The sequence below is a fragment of the Neomonachus schauinslandi genome, chromosome 3 (assembly GCF_002201575.2).
Source record: "Neomonachus schauinslandi chromosome 3, ASM220157v2, whole genome shotgun sequence".
Classification (NCBI taxonomy): Eukaryota; Metazoa; Chordata; class Mammalia; order Carnivora; family Phocidae; genus Neomonachus; species Neomonachus schauinslandi.
This window is the reverse complement of record NC_058405.1, coordinates 15,230,813-15,246,973: the sequence shown is the minus strand read 5'-3', so window position 1 is coordinate 15,246,973 and position 16,161 is coordinate 15,230,813. Positions and strand designations below refer to the sequence as shown.

The 16,161-nt window shown below is 45.1% G+C and overlaps 1 protein-coding gene across 3 annotated transcripts in view; it reads right to left on the bottom strand.

Moving 5' to 3' along the window:
• ABCC4 (ATP binding cassette subfamily C member 4) overlaps positions 1-16,161 on the bottom strand; it is a 239,879-nt gene that overhangs the window by 125,158 nt on the left and 98,560 nt on the right. For 2 of the 3 annotated variants that reach the window (XM_021695986.1, XM_021695985.1), the window contains exons 14-19: positions 12,382-12,478; positions 8,979-9,188; positions 7,808-7,948; positions 7,371-7,408; positions 6,895-6,989; positions 4,957-5,103 (exon numbers count right to left, since the gene is read on the bottom strand). In XM_021695986.1, the coding sequence (XP_021551661.1) occupies positions 4,957-5,103; positions 6,895-6,989; positions 7,371-7,408; positions 7,808-7,948; positions 8,979-9,188; positions 12,382-12,478 (728 nt within the window). The remainder of the gene's footprint in view (positions 1-4,956; positions 5,104-6,894; positions 6,990-7,370; positions 7,409-7,807; positions 7,949-8,978; positions 9,189-12,381; positions 12,479-16,161) is intronic. The other variant, XM_021695987.1, reaches the window with a different exon arrangement.

The window sequence follows — 16,161 nt, the reverse complement described above, 5'->3', positions numbered from 1 at the left end:
TGGCATGAATGGGCACATTACCAATTTTCCAGCATCACTACTGAATATTTATGTTGGTGACGAATGATGACACCAATGAAATATTTTAACACGAAGCCTTGCCTTGTAAATCGTCTCGATGCTGTGTCAAAACAACACCTACCATAAATCAGAGGTTTTGGGACCAGTATTTCTTGTTCTAACATGCTACCTGCTCAGCAGAATCACTTGTGTGAACAGGCATAGATTAATGTGTGCTAAGCACAGCCATCTTCCCTCCTAACTTATAGAGCTATAATTTAACAGGCCTATTATCGTCAACGTAATTTTGACAGTGCTGAAATATTATACTTGTTAAAAATATGCACTTAGCACTAACTCCAGTGGTCATTTGAACGGAATAACCAGAGAGATATCCCTACAATTATCTGGCTTGTCTACCGAGGACTCTTCAAGCAAGAATGTTGACAACTGATTTTATAAAGACTCCAGCAAGACAGTTTTTCTGATAGTATTAGCTCACCGCGCTGCTTTCAGTTCACTTTTCACTTTGCCTCGAGTTGTTTATTAGCAGCTTATAGCGGATGCTAACGTGTCCCTTTCCAGTTTCAAGAAACAAAACAATCGTTCAAACCTCCATCACCCACCTCTCCCCAACGCTCAACTCCTACCCATGCATATCCCAAAATTCAGGATAGCTTAGATTTGTGAAAGCATCTCCAGAGGCTCATTTCCCGCTCAAATTAGAAATCTTAATCCTTCGGGCAACCTAGATTTTGGATTAGGAGGACACACAAATAGGTCTCTCACTATTCACTATGCCACTATTCACGTTCCATACGTTCCTGGGTGCAAGCACTTCCCACCAGGAGAATAAAATTGACCAAAGAAAAAGTTACTACATTTATTTTTCTCCTTTTGTACTACTTTAGCCCTAACTTAATCTGTAAGGGGGGAAAAAAAAGGATATATGTTTGTACTCTTCTGAGACTGGACCCATAAAGGAACACACACGCCGCTGCAGAAAAACCGGTCATGTAAAATGAGCACACTGGGGACACCTGGGTGGCTCAGTCGTTAAGCATCTGCCTTCGGCTCAGGTCATGATCCCAGGGTTCTGGGATCAAGTCCCACATCAGGCTCCTTGCTCAGTGAGGAGGCTGCTTCTCCCTCTCCTTCTGCTGCTCCCCCTGCTTGTGCTCTCTCTCTCTCTCTCTATGACAAATAAATAAAAATCTTTAAAGAAATAAAATGAGCACACTGTCCACAACCCAATATTAACTCTGCACTTCCCTGAGAGAATAAACAAACACCAACATCTACCGACCCCAGCGGCTCACTTTCTAAAAGCCCAATTAACAAACGGGAAGCAAATAAATATTTATCTGAAATCCACTGCGGTCGATGCATTCAGCCAAGTGTTATGTCACCATTTCTAGGCATGAAGAACCAGGACAACTCTCCATGCATCTTGTCTCCAAAAGGAAGGGTGAAATTCTAGAGACTTGACAAGACTAGAACATCTCTACGGACTCTGCTGGCGTGGAAGGAAACTGAAGAAACTGTCTGGTCCTATTTCTCCCTAAACTCATGTCATATGAGCCACCGTATTCTACCCTTAAGGAATCTGAATATATATCCAGTCAAGAGGTCAGCGGCTGCCTCTTCCAGGCACTAGGCGAGAAGTTGTCAGTTAAGAAATCCAAGTGACCTTGTTTGAAATGCCAGATATTCTGGGACAACACTGTAATTCATTATTCAAGAGTTCAATGTCTCAAACATAATAAATTACAACAGCGGTTTTAAAACTCTGTATCAACAGTACAAAATACAGACTCTAGCTATAAAAAATGGAATTTCTAAGCTTTAAATTAAAAAAAAGGTAACATAAAATAAAACAGGTTTTTGCAATAAGGTGCCCTTACATTATATTCCTGAAATAATGTAGGTCATGCTGCCCTCTTGTGCCAGACATAAAAAAATAAAATGAATTCACCCCATCCAAGGAAAACATGGTTTACAGGGAATACAGAAATTCTCTCTTAATTTCTGAATGATTTCCTTTTGACCTGGCATTTGTGTTACCTATGTATTAAGATCTGACAGAACGGAGATGGTGGAAGACAAATGTTGATCAGGGAAGAGGCAGGTGCCGCACACAGCAGACCACGTCCACAAAGGCACTCCTCAATGCAAGGTGCAAGCAGAATGTGTGCAAAATGCTGGGACAGCTGAAAATGTGTGGCTATACACAATACCATTCCCAAAATCCACAGAGGAGGGAAGGGTAAAAATAGCGGAAGGAAGGGAAAAAGAAGAAAACTAGCTTTTGCCGTTCTGAGATGTCACACTAGCTAATTCAGATTTTACCCAAACAGCTGAAGATTGATTGGTTTATGAAAAATCAGAGGGTAATAAGATGGTGCATTATAGAAGCAAAAAAGCTAAGTAAATTTCATGCAACCACACATAGGTCTAAAATGGAGAGAAACTGAAGTCGTGGAGCTTGGAGAGATGGAACCTTGTGAAAAATCAGAGCTCTGGGGTGTGGTTAGAGAGACGTGGCTACCGAGCAGAAACATGCACTGTGCAGGTTCACCTTGTCCTTCTCCCTAAATCCAAGTCAGTGAGCCTGGGATGTTGATGGGGCAGCCAGAGTTTCGGGACCCTTCACTGAAGGCTCAGTTCTCTGCATAAATTCAAAGGATCTCCCACTGATGAATAAGATGGGAGAGGCATGGGAGGGAGGCAGTACATCGGGGGTGGGAGCACCCTTGAACAAATGTAAAGACATTTCCACAATCCGGATCAGGGTCACCGAGAATATTCCGGCAACAGTGGGAACTGAAGGTAACCATGGAAGGGAACACTAGCAGGACACCTGCAAATCCACGCGAGGCTATGGTGCCGGCCGCCCCAGTCACCACCCCAAGTCTCGCTGGCTGGAAACTATCCCCTGTACCCTCTCTTTTCCAAACTCCAGGACGCTGTCAGGATCATAGGAAACGGACTGACTTCTCCTGGAGAGGGTACTCTGAATGACAAATTACTGAGAAGAGAACGATGTGCTTCCTCATCTCTCCATGCTGCTCAGAGGACCCTCTGTAACTCAGGGGGCGCGACATCACACCGAGCACTTGTATCCACTTCATGTGGCTATTTAACAGAACTTAACAATTGAGCGTATCCGCCCCTCAGCTCCAGCGGGGAGTTGTTTTTTAATATCATATAACCATTAAAGTACATACAATCAGTGATGTCTACTAGGAGCCATAATTCAAGGCTTTTGCTTATTCTTCCCAGTGGTTTAAAAACTACAAAAATTTTAACCAAATGGTAAAATCTACCACGTAAAATATTTTTAATTAAAAAAAATATATTTTTTTAATCTACCACCAAAAAGAGTAAATAGTTCAGGGCCCCTAAACATTCTGGGCAACCTAGGCCTATCTCTGGTGTCCTTACTTGGGCTTCTATTTTCTTGAAGGAAGAAAGCCCAGCTAACAGACATGGGAGGGGGGAGGCAAGATAAACAGTAGTGGGCTACTCTAAGATTAGCGACCCTGAAGATTTAGACTCGTCCCAAATCCTTGAATAATAAATAAATCAGCATGTGGAGAAGCCTACAGGTCTTGAACAGGAAGAGCCTGGTTAACTGTGGCCACGAGCGTTCAGAGGCTGTGATAACAGAAATGCAGTCCCACTTACTGCTCCAAACTTTATGACTGTAGCTTTCAAATTAACTGGCAAAGTGGAGCGACTTCCTGGCCATCAGATAAATAGGGCCCCCAATCCCTTTCTGACCACAGCTGCAACAAGACTGCAGACTCGTGGGGGCCTCTGCAGGTCACCGTTCCTGTGTTCTGCACAGGGCCTGAGTTAAACAAACATGTGGAATGAAATGCACAAAATGCTTTCCTGAACAGTCTTATTTAACCCTCGTGACAGCCTTGTGAAGCACGTAGGGCAGCTCTTCTTTCCAGTTCCCAGGTGAGGAAGTTCCAACCCACTGCGGCTAAGAAACCATAGGTGCTGACCAGGCGCTGCGGGCTGTTCCGAGCCCCGTGAATGTACCCATCTGCTTTATTCCCACAATATCTTTTTTTTGTTTCAGATTTTATTTATTTGTCAGAGAATGAGAGAGAGAAGCAGGCTCCCCGCCGAGCAGGGAGCCCGATGCGGGGCTCGATCCCAGGACTCCAGGATCATGACCTGAGCTGGAGGAAGACGCTTAACGACTGAGCCACCCGGGCGCCCCTTATTCCCCCCAATATCTTGCTAAGGGAGGAGTATACAGCATCCTCATTTCACAGATAAGAACACTGAGGCACAGAGAAATTAAGTAACTAGCACCTGAGGATTAATAGAACCATAACCAGCGATTACAATTAGTAGCTAGCACCAGGTCTGAACCCAAGCAGCTGGATCCACAGTCCACGCTGTTAACCACGACAACATCCTGCTTTGAGATTCGCCTGCCCGGCAGCATCGACACCCTTTGGCCTGGGTCACGCGGCTAGTTAACAAGCCAGCCCACCTCCCTGCCTGGACAAGTCCTGTCAATTATCTCCTGCCGAAACAAAGCCTGAACAGTGGGAACAGATGTTGATGGACTGACTCTTCCTAGGAACCCAGGTCAGGGGGCTGCCTTCAGAAGCAAGACAGGTCAAAGGCCTCAGACTGGAGGCACCTCCAGGTGCACTCATGGCAAGAACTTACCCTTACAGATCTATGTGCAAAGTGAACACTCATTTATTTTCCACAAACACCGGAATAGAAGCTTCTATGCCCCCCACCCCATAGTCAGATTTTGTCTGGTAGGAGCTAACCATTAGTGGAGCTTTTCGTAGAACAGGAATCAACACACATAGCCATTTCTCCCAAGCCTCTCCTCCGTTTCCAAATGCTGAAATGTGATCGGACACTTAACTGTGTCAACAAGGCCGACTGACTGAGAAAACTTGGTGTCTGACTTACCTATTGGGTTTCTATCAAAGAACAACACTGGAGCTCTCAGAATGGACTCGAACATCTTGTTGTGCAAAGTTTGTGAAGAATGAACGAGGACGTAGAATACAAACAGAGATCTCGCTGTGCCAAAAAGGACAGTAGCCACAGTTAAACCTGAAAGAAAGGAACATCGCTCAGAGAACTTGTCCTTTCTTCAGCGATGCCAAAGCATGTCGGGCACGTTAGAGAAATATTATGTATTTTATTCCATAAAACACCATAGATTCTCTTAAGAGTTCGATGCATTTGTAAGATACATTTATAAAGGAGAATAGAATTTCTTTTTCTCTCATTAAAGAGATACTATATGTAAAAAAAAAAAAAAAAAAAATCAGGTGTAAACTACAATTTCATGCTAGGCTTCCCTAATTCAATGACAAGTTCTATTAACAACTCAGAAGAAAAAGAGAGAATTATAAAAACTAGTTGATCTTCCCTTCTCTGTATTTCAAGTTTTACTATTTACACGTCTCACAATCTAAAACCGTGGTATGCTCGGACGCCGGCATGTGAGTTAAACAGGGCGCGGAGGGAAATGATGTACCATTTCTTTGTAGAAAATACCCAGGGTGGCTTTTAAAGAATATGAAAATACCATATTAATTGTCAAGTAGAAAATCTCTCAACTGAATTGCAAGAAAATACTAAATCTGGGTTTGCGTGAAATAATCTCCATGAGCCACTAATCCCTCTCACCCCAAGTGTTTTATACAAAAACACGAAGCATTTTTAAATGAATGTAATCATTTAAATTATAGATTTTTATTAAGGACATAAATCAGTACCTATCTCCTGAACTCCCAATGCTAAACAGACTAGGGGTAACTTCTGTGATAAAGACCCTATCAAGTGCATTTTTCCCCTTCAGAGGACACCTCACTGTTGTTTAGACTCTCAAAGCTGTTCAAATGCCTGAACTCTGTCCACAGGCGTTTTCCTGAGCCCCCCTCCCCCCATCCCACTTTAAAGTGCAGTAAAACTGCTCCTTCCTCCCTCTGGGCTTCTCATGGCCCACCAATGTGGAAGGTAAACGGCTCAGGTGTTCAGGTTTCTTAGCAAGTGATCCACGAAATAAATACCAAATTTCAGTGAGTAGGTTTTCACAAAGATCACTTGGTCTATCTATGCAGAAAGCCTATATGAGCGTTTCCGGTGAGAATACTTAAAATTTTAGATGAGGCTTTCCTTTAAAAACTATGTGATGCCACATATATTCTAAGCACTCTTGTGAAAACAGAGCGCTGTGTTAATATTAGTCTGGCAAGCCAAATGTTAAATTAATCACACAGTTGGGGACACGATAACATTGTGATCTCAAGGTAAGAAAGAGAAGGAATCCTAATTCCCAGACACTGGATTTTTTCCTGCTTAGCTTCTCTCTTAAGTAATTAGTGAAGCCCAAGAGATGAGCAGTATGGGGAAGAGAGCTTTGCATACCTGCGAGGGCATAATGCTTTTACGTGGGGGAACCTTGCTGCCAGAGGACTTCATCCAAGTTCAATAAAAGCCAGGGGTTTATTCAGACAGAATTGGAACAATCCGAACCACAGGGTGAGGATCCGTTTCTAATCCCCTTGCCCATCCAAATAATGATATAAGATTTAGCTAAAGCAACCTATTAGAATAGACAATAGCCACAAATTTCCAGTGGCTGATTTTCTGAATGCTCAATCCTGGTTTAACTTCCAAAATCCAGTACAGAGCAAATTAAGAGTCTTCATTCAACCTCTTTCTTCTAGTAGATTTTAAAAATAATTATTCTAATTAATTCACAGAGTAAATGCGACTCAGACTCTTAATCTGTTAAGACATTACTGAATTACTCCTGGAAGCCCTAGTTACTCACACAGGCTCATTGTAAGCACCTCAGACTCCCGGATAATAAACTGAATGATTAAACTTTACCTGAATAAATTCCTAAGTACCAGGCAAGATCAAGCTTCTCAGTGACATTTTCTTTTCCATTTACCGTGACATTCAGGGCACTTTGTTCATTTGCCCTGTGGAAAATGGAAAAAAAAAATTTTTTTTTTTCAACTATAGATGGAATTTAGATAAGTACAAAAAGAAAAAATAAAATTAGCCTGAATTTGGGAGACATGATTTATGCTGGAAAAGGACTCCCAGCATGCAGGGCCTCGAGTACATCTACCTTATAAAAATTCAACTTTCAGTTCTCAAAACTGTCCGAGGATCCGACATGGGGAGAACCTGTGGGAGGGTCATACTCCACCAGCAAGAACTTTAGTTTTTCTTTCTCTTTGGGGAAAGTAAGGGAGGATCAGGACAGGAGGCTGAACAAATCCACCTCCACCCGACTCTGGGGGAAAGAGGTGCCTGTTGACTTGGTGGCCCCTTGCATCCGACCGGAAACAACTCACCAATAGGAGAGCCACCAGTCCTGAAGAATGTAGGCAACCTAGAACAGGGAGGCAAAAAGATCACACATCACTTAGCACCTCGATACTCTCGCTCACCCAAACGGACCGTTGAAAGGCTCTGGAAAATGGACACGGTTCTTCCAGCTCTGGTCTATGCCAAGCCCAACATCCCAAGTCACAACACATCAAGTGTGTTGAGTGACACAAATAATCTCGGTGATACATTAAAATCTTTAAAGAACATTTTTTTTTTCTAGAAGCTCTCTGTCATGTACACGCAACACCACTAAACCTCAGTTTCTCTGTCCCCCAAGATAGCACGTTTCAATGCAAATCCAAGTGGACTGCAAAATACGGTAATAATAAATACATAGAGGGAAAGCAGTACTGTAAACATCAAGCTGAGGCCACAAAACAAAATAAATGCCCTTATTTACCTGCGCTATGATGTTTAGTAGAATGAGGAACACGATGGCCAACCAGTGAGCACCGGCTATTAGGTAATTCTTGTAGGCCTTAAGACCAACTTTTCCTTCTGAACGACTCTCCTCTGACACAGCAACCTGTGTACTCTCGTTCTGAGAAGGGAAAGGAAAAAACAAGGGAAGCAGTAAGAGACAAAATTTTGTATAATGTACCCCAAAACTTCAAAAGTTCAACAGTGCGCTCCGTTGGCAAAGCCATGAGCAAAGAGGCCCATCTTATACACTGGTAGGAGTGCAAAATGGTACAGCTCCTCTGGAGAAGGGTGGTGTAAAAGGATCTAGCCAAACCATCTATGTATTCATCATCGGACCCACCCATCCCACTTCTAGGAATCTATTAGCAAAAAGGAAATATTGTCTGTACAAGGTCATTCACTACGGCATGGCTTTGCTTTTATTTCCGGCACATGCACAATGTACCCAATTCACATATAAATGCAGAAGCTTATTCCACAATAATAGACAAGAGAATATGGAGCTAATGTATCACCGAGATTATTTGTGTCACTCAATGATGGAATCACAAAACATAGTTAGGAGCTCAAAATATGAGCCAAATAGAGTAAACAGTTCAAACAGCAAGAGTAACGGGCGTCGGGATAGCAGGGGATAGCAAGTGGTCTGAAATCTTTGGTTCCTGAATTTCAGAGAGTGATTCCCGAGTCTGGACTGTGAGGGACTCATCTCCATCCTTATCAGAATCATCCAGGCTCCTAGATTTGGATTGTGAGGGTTTGGACATTGAAGACTACCTGTGCATATTTTTAAGGGAGATGCAGAGCATTTCTGCACATCTATCTGGAGAACATAGAATGCACTGTAGGTTCACATAAGCCAAGGATGTCCTTGGGTGTATGCGGGCCTCTGTGGTTTCAAAGATGGCTGAGATGTGATTCTTGAACTTGCAGCCCCATGACATTCTCCATCCAACACCCAAAGGAGAGCCCTGATCAGGCCTGCTCCCTTCATTCTGTTTTAATTCTACCAAGTCCATGGAACAAGGCCTTGGAACCTTAGAATCCACTATGGGACCAATGAAGAGGTCATGTGCAGAGCAGAATGAAGATGCATGAGGACACTGAGAGCAGACAGGACCAGGGCACACGTCAAGAGGAAAACTCACGGCTTGCACCTCCGGCGCGCCATCTTTCAGCGAGGGTCTGGACGATTGCTGGGACCAAACAGAAGACTCTGAGAAGCTCCGAATCCTCAAAGCGGGAGATCCTGGAGCTGGACTCTCGTCAGCCTCCTCGTTTTCCTTCTTTAAAAGGGAGCCAAAATCTACCCCGGACTTCAGAAACTCCGTGTAAGTCCCCTTCTGCACCATTTTGCCCTAAAATAAAAATAAAAGAATTTGACACGAGTTCATGTGCCTCTGATAACACTACTCTGACACTAATCAAAAAAAGTTAACTGGTCTTAAATGACCATATTCGTAAGAAAATTACCCTTAGGCCTGGAATTCTGGTTGACACATCTAGTGCAACTCAACTGGACACAGAATCGAGCATTCTGTTCTCTGTCAAATCCTGTGTGAGGTGCTGTGTAGCCATGAGTTAAGGATGGAGGTCACGAACTACCACGGGCATTTAAAGAAGCAAAAATTACAGACGTTGGTAGGAGTCTCAGTATAGTCTTTTTAGACAACATGGAAATTGAGGCCAAGTGTCACATATTCAAAAGAACAAGGTCAAGCTGGGGAGGATATTCCAGGGAAGAATGAAGCTTGACACAATGCGGACACCTGCGTGGTCAGAGTCATCCATCAAATCTCTGCTGCCCACGGCCCTGCCGTCACGTGCTGCACTGGGACCAGACACGGGGGAGGTCGTCTTTACTCTCCAACTGCCCATAAACTCAGGAAGTTCCCAACTGCAAATTCAATATTCCACCTGCTAATGTCATTAACTTAGGCGACCATCAGACTGGGGTGACTCTAATGCCTCGGGAGGGTCTGTCTACACAAGCAAACCAAACCCTAAGCCAGAGTCAATGCACTCAAATCCATGAAAATAAAGCTTCACAATCACAAGCAGCCAAGCAGGCTTTCCAAAATCAAGCAACTCCTGAAGCTTGAGCAAATCAAATAATTTTCTTGAAACCCACATGACCCATCACTGCACATTCCCCTTCCTTACAAAGTTACAGAAAATAAAGTGCAGGTATCTTCACTGGCTTCTCACCCCCATAAAAGAATAGGCAGCTATTCTACTCAGTGGCAAACAACATATTAGGCGAAATCCCAGGGTGCCAAACAAAGCAGAGGAGGGCAGCTCTGGGGAAGGCAGGCCAGGTGAAGGCAGGCGGCCCAGGACCCCCCTGGTACCCCTCCCATCCTGTGCCCTGACATGGGCCACTGAGAAAAACCCAACGAAGCTTTTGGGAACCAGTCTGATACTGGAGAATTAGAAAATGATTCATGATATAGTGTGTCTTGTTCCATCTGGGAGGCAAAATTCATATGCCTTATTTAATGAAATTACCACTTTCCACTTAGTAAATGCAGATGCACAAGGAAACGACGAGGAGTCGAGAGACAGCAAGCTCATGCAGCAGCCCAGCACAGACAACTTCCAGAGGGGACGCAAGGACAGCCATCCCCGCCCAGCTGCTCAAGAGGGACCACACGAACACTAGGGATGGATCCAATTCATCCAGGGGAGCTCACTGGTGGACAAATGTTTGCTCTGATAGCACTAAAATTGGGAGTGATGTCTTCAGCAAGAGCAATAAGGAGACTGGCTGACCAGCCTGTTCTCCCACCCACTGGTTCTGTACTCATTAATCCCGCCAACACTGGGGCTTTACCAGACTCGCTTCACCCCTGTTCTCCAGATTGGGGAATCGGAGCTTCTTATTCCCAGAGGGCCGCAGAAGCACCGACATGGGGAAGTGCTTCAAAAGAGGCAGAGATTCTGCACTCTTGTCACCCTTCTTAGGGCAGAACTTCATTTGATTAAGTGAGGATGTGACCAAGGGCCTGAGGCAGCAGACCAGGGTTAATGACCCAGGGGCTAAGGCTCTGAGGCAAATACGCCAAGGAGTGAAACATCAAACGGAAAATTCTCACTAATCTCCACCTCCCAAACCCATGCTAGCTGTTGGGAGTTGAATTGTGGCCCCCCAAAAAGATACATTTGAGGCCCAAATAGGATACCTGTGGATGGGACCTAATTTAGAAATAGGATCTCTGTAGATGTGATGATGCTGAGGTCATAGTGGAGTAGGGTAGACCCCAAAGCCAATATGACGGACGTCCTTGTAAGAGGAGAGATCAGATGCAGTGAACACCATGTGACAACAGAGCTACAGACCATAGTGCCGCGGCCACAAGCCAAGACCAGCAAGGACAACTGGCAAACACCAGAAGCTGGGAGAGGCAATGAAGGATTCTCCCCAGGAGCCTTCAGGGAGAGCACAACCCTGCCGGCGCCTTGGTTTTGGACTGGTAGCCTTCAGAAGGGTGAAGATGATAAACTTCTGCTGTTGAAGCCCCCCATTTTGTGGTACTTTGTGATGGCAGCTCTAGAAACTGATACACCAGCCTGAGCCCATGCATCCGACTTCTAATTGCTTCTGCTGTTGGCCCTCCAGCAAACATGAGAGATCTTTTAAAACCATGCATCAGACCACATCACTCCTCTGCTCTGGACTGTCCAGTGGCTTCCAACCCATTACCGGGCCAGCAGCCCACTGCTCTGAGCCCCTCTCCCTCACACTCCCCGGCTTCCTCTGCCTCAGACACACTTCCTCCAGCATGCCAGGTCAGGTCCTTCCTTAGAACCCTGCAGCTGGACCACCTGCCTCAGCCGCCTCTCCCCCAGGTGACCGCCTGGCCAGCACCTTCCTGTCACTCAGGTCCCCTGAGGCACCACCTCCCCATGGAGGCAGTCATGAGATCAGCTGCCCCCCAGCCAACTCCTTCCTTACATCTACCCCCATAAGGATGGAAGCGCCATGATGGCAGGAACTGGTCTGACTTATTGCTGCCCAGACTCTCCCATGTACTGGACATGCTCAAAGCCCCGTGCTCGGAGACGAGCAACCGACGATACCCTGGAGAGCACATCTCCACCAAGGGTGCTCCGCTTTCCAACCACGCCTGTTATTAATGGAAGACGCTCTCTGAGTAAACTGCAGATGACAAACAGACACAAACAGGTCTTAGTAGCTCTAATTTCCAAATAATACACTTTGCCGTACGTCATGGAAGAGGAATACAAAAGCTCTAAATAAAATAGCATCATTATCCTGAACGATTTTTACCAGAACAGTTAACATTTATAATTCTGAGGTAGCAATTTTATCTACTTTAGGGTAATATGGCTCGGAATGCAATAGTTACATTTCTACATGTCTTTGGATTCATGCTCAAAGGCATGAGTACCAGCTCTGGGGAGAACGGGATGCAAAACTGAGGGAGGAGAGGGAGTTTAGCACAAACCCAAGGGGAGACTTGCTGGGAGGTCTCACTGTCAACACACCTGAGTGCTAGCAAGTTCCACAGACTTCTAGAAATTACTTACATCTTTCAATATCAGAATCTGACTTGCAGCTTTTAGGTACTGCAACTGATGAGTCACTAAGATTGTGATCTTCTCATGCAAGGTTTGACAAATACACCTATAAATGTAAAAGGTACAGTATGCAAAAACCACATTAATGGGGGTGCTCCAAATTGAAAAACACACATTTGAAAACACAATGAGACAAAGACAACACAGGAATCAAAGATCTGTAGTTTAAGTACCGGTACAAATACAAATCAAATACAAATGTAAATCAATGAACCCAACCAGGTCCTCAAATCTATCAGCAGCAAACTTGAGTCTAGCTCTGCTAAGAGATTCTAAAAAGGAGTCCAGTGAAAGAGCCACCAAGTGCTAAGGGTCCCCCTGACCAACTAAAACTCAACAATTATTTATATATTTCATGATGGAAAACAATTGAGGAATACTGAGATTCAAAACCTGACTAAGCAAAAATACTACTTATTTCATCCCTGTATAGGAGGAATGGGAGGAGGGAACTATGTCATACAAAATGTTTCCCTTTTTGTCTCCTAGGTGATTATAATTTATGATGTATATACCAGCCCAGAAAATCCTAAATACTCAGTGACCTTCACCAAAGTGCATTTTCTTTCCTTTTTTTTTTTAAGATTCTGTTTATTTGAGGGAGAGAGAGTGAGCACATGAGCAGGGAGAGGGGCAGAGAGAGAGAGAGGGAGAATCCCTAAGCAGACTCCCTGCTGAGCTCGGAGCCTGCCACGGGGCTCAAACCCAGGACCCCATGACCTGAGCCGAAGGCAGACGCTTAACGGACTGAGCCACCCAAGCATCTTCAAAGTGCATTTTCTAGATACTTCTTCCCAAATACTATTAGAAGACAAACGCTGGCATGGCCTAACTAGTGTCTACAATGTCCCCACAGTCCCATCCAGGCAGCACATTGCCTTTCATCAGGACTGAAACCTTCCCAATATGAATATGAAAGAAGAGAACCCAAATGGCCCAAACCATAGTGGAAATCATCCAAAAGACACACTGATTCTCTCAGACAAGAGCCCCCCTCTCAGTACTCAACTCAAGTGTTTTTCTACAGTAATCCCTCAAACTGCTCCTCATTTTAAATGTAGACCCCTAGGAGCTCCACTCCATCCTGCACTCCACCATGGTCTGCAACCTCTCCAGCTAAGCAAGTAGCCCAGGTCGTGGCCTCCTGACCACAGGCAGGGCACAAGGACATTCTCTGGGCGCAGGGACATTCTCTGGGCACCGGGACATTCTCTGCATGCAGGGACATCCTCTGGGCGCCTGAGCCCCCTGCAGAGCCAATCTCAGCAACATGGACCACAACTCCACCTGCTCATGTGGATCAGATCAAGAGTTCTGGAGGCACCCAGAACTCTTACCAGCCTGACAAGTTCAGGTGAGCTACCTGACCTCTATGAACCTCAGTGCCTTCATTGCAAAATAAGGCTGCTGACAACTCATAGGGCACGTTGTGGGAAGGGCACTAATCCGCTTGGTAAATGGTCTGTTCACCCTCTTCCCTAACCCACAAGTGGGCCCTTTGCTTTGGACTCAGGACAGAAAAGTTCCTAAGGAGACATTTCTGAGACTGGGCCTGAGATCAGAAGACTCCAGGCTGTAGATGTATATACTATTATTCCATTCTTTGCATCCAGAAGGATTGTTTCCCTTTTGACAGGTCCTGGTGTGGCTTTCATTCCCAAGTTTGCTGACCAAGTAAACCCCTCTTCCAGCTTAGCACTAAAGCACTTAATGGAATTGTTTCTCCTTCATTCAAAATTCTGTGCTGGCAGTCCCTGAAGGGGCTGTTAACCAAATCTGATGCGCTGCTATGTCTGAGCTGGGCCAATGCAAAAGTGTTAAAATGTTTTCTTCCTAACATCCACCACAGATAGAGGAATATAAGTACAAAGAAGTTATTAGGTGATGGCTTTAAATTTTTTTTAAATCACGCTTTTTAATCAAAATCTCCAGGAAAATACTCTATTTGCCAAATTTTTAAGAGTAAAAATTTCCAAGTCATGCCATTAAAAAAAAAAAAAAAAGAATGATTCAGTAACAAGTTATTGAACTTTTAACCTGTGTAAGGTCGGTGTTAAGAGGGGCCTTGTACTGTGGTAGAGGGGATACAAGTAAGACAGTCACTACCCTCACTCGTTCCACTGACAGACATTTGTTGGGGTGCCAAGCACTGTCTTAGTAAAGAGGACACATCCACAGGACCAGAAAACCACGAACACTCTGCATCACGTGGAGGGGGGCACATTCAACAAATACAGAAAATGTACCCTAGGGGCGTGATGTCTGCCATGAAGAAAAAGCAAGGTGAGGGCTGCGATCCTGGGTGTAGGGGACACATGGACCACGAGAGTATCTAGGGGGGAGCATCCCTGCAAGAAGGTACAACTGGGGACAGAACGTACAACTGGGGACAGAAACCCTCTGCACAAAGGTGCCTTCGTGCATTCACCCTGGAGTCGGGGGTGGGGAGAACTCATCAGTGACCAAGTACGCACCCCAAGGGCTGTGGGCAGACAGAAGGGCACAGGGTGAGGATGTGCTGGAACGGGAGATGGGGCAGATGGCAAAGAACCTCAGTTGGCTTTTGAGGCTGTGGAGCGGCTCCCTGCACGCGAAGGGCGTCTGCGAAGGCCTGCAACAGCGAAAGTGAACATAGGAGGCGGCAGGGTGGGGAGATCCAATAAGGACAGACTCAAAGAACTGATTATGCAGGACGTGGGGGTGTGGGGGAAGGGGCTTCCTAAAATAGGACAGGCTCCACCGCTAAAACCAGTTAGACTGAAACCCATTCACCTGAGGGCCTCCGACCCTCTGCATGAGACAGAATCCACGTAAATGTTTACAACATATAGTTGTAAAACCCGCAAACCTTAATAACCTTGGATATATATTCACGACTGAAGTAAACTGTTAATGGCGAGTAGAAGTGTAATTCATTCACTTTTAATACAAAACACTTCACATTACTGAGCTCAACACAACCGCCATCTTTCAGAGCATATTGTTCAGTCCAATTTTCTAGCTCGTTGAGAACATTCTCAAGCTGCTGCTGAGTGATTTCCTAAATTGCATTCGTGCTCCCTGCCCTAAGTTTCCCCAAAGGATGCGGTTCTGATTAGCAAACAACAATTTTAACAAGCTTGCTTCTATCAAGTGTATATCCAAAGCCATTAAACCCGAAAGGTGCAAGAGGACTTTATAAATACCTCCCGTGTTCAGAGAAGAACTTGCGGGAGCTTCTGCGATAAGCACACTGACCCTCGGCAATGAAAACGCCTCTCGCCTCCCAAGTGACACAAACACAACGGCCAGTGGAATCTGTTCTTGGAGTGATGGAGAACTTGTGCACACCCACCCAGGATGGGGTGACACACATTCGTGACTTCAGGGTGAGGCTCTGGGGGTAGGGAGGCTGGGCTGCTCCTGACACCACCCAGGGTGTGGGGTGGGGAATCTCTGTCACAGCACTGGGCCCTGTCCCTGAACTCAGTCACAAGCCACAGGGCACTTCCCTGAGGGAAAATTCCTCAAGTCGTGATCGTGATCGGGACGGGAAGAGGGGTCAGATCAAAGAGCTGGAGGCCATGTCAAGTGTTAGCTGCTCAGCTCTCCGCGTTCTCAAAGAGTCACTGCTGCTATGCGCTTTTTCTTTAAATTGTGGTAAAACTGGTAGAATATTTACCATTTTAACCATTTTTAAGCTATATCTCAGGGGCATTATGGACACCCACACTATTGTGCAACCATCAC